Source organism: Uranotaenia lowii, chromosome 2 (assembly GCF_029784155.1).
Source record: "Uranotaenia lowii strain MFRU-FL chromosome 2, ASM2978415v1, whole genome shotgun sequence".
Taxonomy (NCBI): domain Eukaryota; kingdom Metazoa; phylum Arthropoda; class Insecta; order Diptera; family Culicidae; genus Uranotaenia; species Uranotaenia lowii.
The window spans coordinates 381390858-381399308 of NC_073692.1; the positions used below are offsets into that span (position 1 = coordinate 381390858).

At 34.8% G+C, this 8451-nt stretch overlaps 1 protein-coding gene across 15 annotated transcripts in view; it reads left to right on the top strand.

The window, feature by feature from the left end:
- Window positions 1–6401, top strand: part of LOC129747911 (uncharacterized) — a 212017-nt gene extending 205616 nt beyond the window's left edge. For 12 of the 15 annotated variants that reach the window (XM_055742317.1, XM_055742324.1, XM_055742316.1 and 9 more), the window contains one exon: window positions 6130–6360. In XM_055742317.1, the coding sequence (XP_055598292.1) occupies window positions 6130–6360 (231 nt within the window). Of the gene's footprint in view, window positions 1–5827; window positions 5867–6129 lie in introns of all 15 variants that reach the window. The other 3 variants (XM_055742328.1, XM_055742331.1, XM_055742329.1) reach the window with 3 other exon arrangements.
- The last annotated feature ends 2050 nt before the right edge of the window (window positions 6402–8451 follow it).

The following is an 8451-nucleotide window of genomic DNA, read 5'->3' on the forward strand; positions in this document are numbered from 1 at the left end:
ATTGTGCTGAGTATTAAAATGATATTTGAGTCTATTTTCTTTTTTTTTAATTATTGTTTATAATAATGGTGAAACATTTACTTTGCTGAGTAAAATATTTATTTTCACTTGTTCCACACTCAATCACTGCACACTACCATTTTTTTTTTGGCGAAAAAAAAATATTCCAGAAGCTCGTGCCAGCGGATTGATATGTTAAGTTCTATAACCATAAAAAATTAATAACAAAAAAAGAGTAATCTAAAATTATGATTTACCTTTGTTAATGATTGTAGAGAACTCTCTGCGAGAAGTATTCTGCTGGTCATCCGATCTGGACAGTGCCACGGGTGAGCGTAATCAGTTCAAAAATTGATCAGCATTATAACGACCTGACCTGTTGATCTGATAAAATTTTAAAAAGTAAAAATGTGCAATGTTCTTAAGAAATTTTAAAATAATATTGAGAATATTATTGAAATCTAACACTCACGTTATCAATTGCCTGAATAAAATAATATTCAGCAAATTGTCAACGGTATGCTTTTCATTTATTTTTCGGCACCATATTTGGAAAACAGATCAACACTGCCAATAAATTACAAAAAAAAACAACAGACACAACGCCTTCAAAAATTTTCCCACGTCTTTACTTGTAACTAGTTAGCTGAATTTGCAACCCCACGCTTGAGAAAATTTTAAGAAACGCATTCATTTCAGCATTACGTGAAATTCAGTTTCGTCAGTTTCGTGGAAGTAAAGTAATTACTACTATTATAATTACGTGGAGCCGCTGTGATGCAGCAAAACAAAAGTTTACGTGAAAAATCCCTTATTATTAATTTCTAAATTGTTTTGCGTGTATAAACACTAAGTAAAAATTCACGGAAACCCAATTTTAAAATATTCCAGTTAATGACTTTTCCCTGATTTTGAGACTCATGTTAACATAAGGTTGCCAGATTGCCCGGTTTTATCCGGGTCTGCCCAGATATCTCATATAAAATTTGGAAAAAGTCCGGTCCGGCCCGGTTGCCCGGATTTCATTGGAAAAGTCCGGATTTTACCCGAATTTTTTCTCATTATCATTCACAAATCACACTCTAAAAAACAAAGAATTAAAGAATTCGAAACAAGTTAAATCTGACCGGGATGGTCACAGTTTTTTTTTTAAACTTTCCGGGCTTTATTCGGGTTTATTTAGATTTTTTGCTAAATGAAATTAAAAAAAATTAAATATCTCTTTGTAAATTTTTGAATTTTCTGTTACTAAACGATTTTTAGAGTTAATTTATTTGTTAGATACGAATTGAACACTGCGAATACGAACTGAACACGGCCGTTCGCCGAATACCACTCTAGTTCGGTACATCTCTAGTTGAAACAATCTTTAACCTGATCTTCTGAAAAAGATTGATTTCCAAGATCGATTCAGCTGAATTGTTCCAGGATCGATCAACCTAAAAAATCGAAGCAAAAGGATCGATCTCTGCAAGATCGATCTTTTAAATCAAGGTTGCGAAATCTCATGAGATTGAGATTTTTTTGAGTGAGATTTTCCCTTTTTGAATCTCAGTGTGATGCTAGGTAATCTCATCGTGAGTATCACAAACGGTTCTTGTCTTGAATGTCAACGCTTTCTCAGACGGAGAATCACGAGCAGAAAAACTACTTTTTGGAAGGCAGAGATGCCATGGAATAATATTTGTGCAAGCTCTTGAACAATGAAACAAGTTTTATAGTTCAGAAAAAGCTGAACATACCACGACTTTTTGAAAACTGTCAGTTATACTTGATGAATGTTAAAGGCCAGTTATACTTTTTTTAAACATTTTTATAGAGAAGATACTATTAAAGCTCAGTTCAATCAGGTTGATGATGAGAATTTGTTTTTTTTTATTTATGTCTTTAGCAAAGTTGCGAAATCTCGATCAGTTAATATTTTATCGAGTGAGGTTCTTCCTTTTTGAATCTCAGTGTGAAACAATAACGTTGATTGTGAATGAAATTCTTCAAAAAAACCCAATGGCTTAATGTGCTTGCCAGAAAAAAACATCTCAAATCTTCTGGACATTACAAGAAACTATAAAAAAATATAGCAAAATCTGAATAGCTAAACATTTGATTATTATAAATATTAACACAAAAAGTACCGCAAAGACAACTAAGCTGGGAAACACTAAAATTCAGAATTAAAATTATAAGGATCCACCGGGCCTAATTTTACAAATTTAATATCTTTGAATTACCGAAAGTTTTTTTTGTCAATTTTGCAGAAAAAGTTTTATGATTTTATTTATAACATTCGAGCTATGCTTTGCTTTTACTTGTAGCGGCAACCTTAAAAACGAAGTTGAAATTTATAGGTAGCTATGTAGTTTTAATATAAGTGAAGAAAATAGTTTCTTAATCTTCCAAACAAATTGAATTTAAAAAAATAAAAATTAAAAAAAGATTGTTACCAACGAAAAACCATTCCAATTTAAACGCATGGCATCCCAGCTTATGCAACCGCCTGGAATCGACCGCATATGAACAGCATTTATGAATCAAATAAAAAGTAATATAGAAATATCAAAATTTTCCCTTTCAAATGAAAGCAGCGGTTTGTAGCTTCTATCCTAACGGTAAATCTTTTTTATTTCATTAAAAAAAAAAGACATTTTAATGCTTTTTTATGCATTTTAAGGGTTTTCTTTTTCAAGAGAAGGAAAGGTGGTTTTATTTGCACCGGCTCACAGATCTTTTTCAAATATTATCTCGACTCGCGTGATGTTTGAAATTCCTTGTGGGAAATTTCTGAAGTAGAAAACATGATCGTTGCACAAAAAAGTAGGATATGATTCATACCAGCCTATCTTATGTCCGATAAATTCACTTATTCTATTAAGAGCGTTTCCAGAAGGTTTATAGAATTCTAAATATAAAAAAGAATATGACAGAAATAATAATGTGCCATTGAATATTAAGATTGATCAAATATTATTGTACTACCATTTGCAGTAATTGTAAAATCGCTTCTTTTGTTAAGCGGCCTTACTTCTAATTTTTTTATTATTATCTTATGAGCTTTTAGACACATGCATTAGAAATGAATTGTTCTTTAATTATCATAGCTGGATTTTTTTAACGATTTTTGAGTACGTTTTAAAATGCACTTTAAAAGAAATTCGTGAAACCCTTTGAAAAAACACTGTTCAATTTTATTAAAATGGCTAGTTTAGACTGTTAATTGATCATTCACAGCCTAGTACATCATTTGGAAATGGTTTTTGTGAAATCGGGAATGTTAAGATTGGTTTCGAAAATTGGTTTTCTCTACGGTTGTTCCGGATCTTTTACAGTCTCTAAGTGACTATTACTGTCAAAAATTCGGCAGAAAATTGCACTACCAATGAGTAGTTTGGAACAGAGAAGGGATGTCAAGGACCAAGGACGTTTAAAAAAAGATCGTTTGAAAAGAGATTTAAATAAAAGTTTAAACAAAGGACAGTTTATCACTGACATCACGGCTTCTATTTTTTCATTTAGTTGATATAAAAAAGTAGGTTTTAATTCTGAATATATAGATGCATATTTGTTAGAATACATGATCTTTATTAATATTTCCAAATTTAGATATCCTTCACTCGTACACAACATGCTCTGAAGAAGGGACCGCATGAAATTTGATGACTGTGATCATATAACAGTTCAACATATGTTTTTTTTTGTATGTCAACAGCCGAGAAAATACAAAAAAAAAACCTAAGAAAATCTGAGTTTTTACCTTTTTTTGTAAAAATTTCAGCCCTAGAGAGTTAAAACAAATATCGATTTTTCTATTAATATATTCTATGCTTAGCTAACTAAGCATATTTTACTGATTTCAAATAGCCAGAAAATCGATTAGAAATGTTGTTTTTAATCCCATATTATGTTGTTGCTTTTAATTTTGAAAACCAACAAAACGTCAACGACTGAATTTAAATTTTTTTTATTTAAGTCGTCTTGACTATGAAATTATGTTATAAATTGTTTAGTACCAAAGCGCCGTATTTGTAAATAATATTATAAAATTAAAGTGTTGTTCTCAACATTTTTAAGGTAGTGTGTTGTGTACATAGACACTTTTTAAAACATAGGTACCACGAGCTTTAACACTTTCGTTATTAAAAAGTTTCAATAAACTCCAATCATTAAAGCGCTCTTATTTTTTTATATATCACAGCGTTTGGAGTCGTTCAACTTGGCGTGTCGCTAGTGTGAAAAGCTAATCACATTATATGATACATTCAAATATTCCATAGATTCGTTACAAATTTAACTGTCGTCAAAAAATAGTAGGGGAAAAAGTGAGGAATATAGCTGAAGATTTCTCTAATGGGATTCTAGATTTCTGATTCTTTTCTAGATGTGATGCTCAGTGAATTTCGTTTGACATCGAAAGCTTTGAGCATCACAACGAAATTCATTGTGCTGTTTAATTGATACTCATCACGGTGAGAATCAATTTCAAATGATTATCTGAAATCTTGCAACTCTGTTTTAAATTGTTGTTAAATAGCGGTATTGCCTGAGGGCTGCTTTATGCTGAAGTTAATAGTGAATATCGATAGGAAAGCTCATACATTTGAATATCAAATGTATGAACAATAAAAAATAAATTTTCAAATTCAACATCTTGAAATTTTTCAAGTATAATATTTTATTAACAGTAGATTCTGTGGATATTAAATTAAACGCTTTATTTTCTAGTGATACTTTTTATTGTGGTCTCATTTAAATCCTCAACAGCCTTCTACCGAGTTTGGACTATACGAAAAGGTTGCCGAAAAAAAACCTGTATTTAATACAAACACAAATCTGTTATTCTGTGTTTTGACCTCAAAATTCTGTGACGCTTTTCTGTGATGCTGTTATCATGAATTTTAAAGAAAGCAAAGTCAGGAATTCAAAAATGAAATCGTTTTTTAATAATTTTATAGGAAAAAATAAATTCACATAACGAAGGCACTATATTTCATGAATTTGAATAAAAATATATATGAATTTTGATACCAGTATCAAAATTCATAAATTTCAAAGTATGCACAACATGCATAAAGTCTGCGCATTCTGTGAATTTTTTTAATATTCTGTAATCTGTTACACAGATTCTGTGATGAAAATATGCTAAAAATGCTTTGAGTTTACAGATTATTGTGTGATTTTGGTAACCTTGATGAGACTCAAAGGTTCGATAAAAATTTACACCTTGAGCTTTCGATAACTTGGGCATTTATTAAAAGTTTTGGATTACCTCAAGAGTATAGTAATAAAAAAGTCGGTCTCAATTTACTTGGCATGGAAGCACCAATAATAAAAAGCAATCTTTAGTAGAAATACAAATCTAAAAAAAAAAACTTTAAAAGATCGAAAGATCGAATCAACCCTCGTTTACTTCTGGCTCAGGTAGTACCCTGGTGAAGCTTTTAGATTGGCAAGATGGAGGTAAAAAAAATTGTGAGTTCGATTCTCACTACCTGTCACTACCTGAGTTTCGTTTTTTTGTAGGATAAAAATCTTATAAAATGATTTTCTTGTTTCGCTTGAATGTAGTGGTCATGCATCAGTTAGTATGGAAACCTCAGAAAACCCAAAGCTTTTGAATTAAGAATCTTGAAATCTTCAACAAATCCATTCCAACCTAACATTAAGCTCAAAACAATGATATAATTGTTAAGTGTTGTCTAAAATTTAAGTTTCAAGATTGCATAACAGCATGACTTTATACATCAAATAATTTTCCCCTAACTTGACAAGCTTCCTTAATGTTTCTGTTGACCGTGGCACTCCACTCATCGTTCGTCTTCGTTGTATCTTCTAGGATCACGCAAATATGCTCATACTCATGGTAAATAACTTGGTAAATAACTGCTGACTGTCAGCATCTATTTTTTGTGTGTGACTACTTTTAAATTTTTGTATGTTCAAGTACTTAATCATCATCGCTTTGACCGATCACATCACGAATCATGAATTGTTTAGATGTTAGAAGCTTTCTGTTTTTTGGAATAATTTCTTTTGACAATTTTTTTTTTAATTAAGTGTGAATTTTGAATGAGATTTGATTTTCTAACGTTTAACTGGAAACCTTGAAGTTGACAATTTTCAATTCACCTTTTCCAGACGATGAAGACTCACTACCCCGACATCAGCACCATCAGCAGCACCAGCAGCAGCCACAGCACCACGGGCAGCACGACTTCCGGAGCCGGGTCCGAAGCTGTTTCACATCAACAGCTGCAGCTGATGAGTAACGGCGGAAGCGGAAGTGGTAGTGGCAACAGCGGAAGTAGCCAGCTGGTGGGATCGGATTCGCCGACCTCGACCCGAAGCTCCACTACCTCGACCTCCTAGCAACGGCTAATCTCGGCCGGCTGCTCCATCTCATCCACCGCTTCCTCCTCCCCGATCCCGAGCAGCCTGATGTCGAGTAATAACCAGCCGAATGCCCTTAACAAACCCACAGTCTCATCCTGTCAGCAGAACAACTTTATTGCTTCCTTCTCACCGGTGAAGGATGTTTATAAATCGGTTTCTACCAGTTCCAACTATTCGTCGTCTTCTTCGTTGGTTTCGACGGCCAGTTCGGCACGACCTCAATCACAACAGTCTCAGCAATCTTCCGGACAGCACGGTCCCCAGCACCCTCAACAACAGCAGCTGGTGAACAGTCAAGCCACCAAAGGGGAAAACGGAGTTCCGGTACAACGATCAGCGTCCTTCAATGCTGCAACCACGGTTCCCTTAAGTATCAGCAAACCGACGCACGTCAAGAATTCGGCATCCTTCAGCAACTGCTCGTTGCTGTCCAAGGTAGCGAAAAAATCCGGACTGACCGGTTCCCTCACCAGTAGCTCCCTGCTGAAGTTCTCCTCCTCCAACTCGGCTAACAGTTTGCTTCAGCTGAAGCAACAACAGCAAGCCAACGGGATCACCATCTCCAGCAACATCTCCGACGCCCTGGCCATGGCCGGCCAAAATCCTAACCCCTGCCTGTCCGGAGCTTCCTCTGGACAACTACGAAACTCTCCCTCGGCATCAGCTTCCTCCAACTCCCTTGCATCTTCGACGACTTCGACAGTCACCGCTGCAGCTGCAGCTGCCGCAGCTGGATCAACAGCAGCCACATCTCCCGGATCCACCAGCTCTATCAGTGCTGCCCTGTCGATAGCGCAATTCAGCAAAAACAACATCGTTGACTATTACGTTTAGAGTAGCCCAAAGCACAAACAATGCTTATCGTTAAACAGAACCTTTACAAAAACGTTAAAAAACCGTTTGAAAACCCGTGCGTAGATAGGACATTTATGAGTTAGTTTCTTTTCCAAACAAAAAAAAAAAGAAGAAAAAAGGATGTAGTAGGTAGTTCTACTTGACCCAAACATAAAACCCAAACTAGAGTTTAAGCAAAACGAGCGTACATCCCCCTTCTTAAATTGTGCACTCCAACTGGGATCAAGCTCCCCCAACAGTTGAAAACGACCAGCTAAATATTTATATTAACTTTGATTAAGAATTTAATATCTACCAGCATACACCCTGAACAAACAGACAGGCTGCTCTGTAATTTTGTACCTACTCAATAAGTAAGCCACATGCAGAAGTACCCGTTTAACAGCATTAAATTCTGACAAAAAAAAATGATCACCCCTAGAGACGAACTTGAGCAGTACACTGAAACTGTTACTGACCAATTGGCTGGAAAACTACTAATCATTCGAACAATCACCGATCACCGATCACGCTAGGTTTATCTTCAGGATGTTTCAACAACGATATTTTCCCCGATTTTGTATTTCAAATTAAGTCTTATGAAGGTGTTTTTGAAAATTTTTAGAATATAGTGAAAGATCACCGTAATTCGTTTAAATTGAAGAAAAACAAAAGTTTTTTTTAAACAAAAATCAATTGAACAATTCAGTCTCTGGACGCAACAAAACCAAATAACACATCACTACTGAGTGAAAAAAAAATCTGAAATAGGAAATGTTTACATACTTTTGAACAATCGCTTTCTTGATGTAGTGAAGCATCACATTTCTACTTATAGGGTGTCTCATAATATCTAAGCACGATTTCAATACTACTCTGCTCATTCCTGATGACGTTTAAACCGCTGATTTCTGCTGTGTGTTGTTGTTTACAGTTCAACTTGAAACTTTGAGTATCGCGAGCCCCAGTTTTGAAAATTTTCGTGAAAATGAGAAGCATTTTTTGAAAAAAGCGCAAAAATCTCATGCACAAGTGGTGTACTTTCCCCAGCATTTCGCTGAGTCATTTGGCGAAAATTGAAGAAGTAACCATGTGAGCAGTCCAAAATGCGATTCGGAAGTATAGAGAGGAAATCAGCTACGTGGGCAAAACAAAATCCGGACGGAAACCGGGTCCGGTGAACAAAACTTTGGATCGAAAAGTCATGCGCAGGAAGATTTTCCCAGTTCGGGA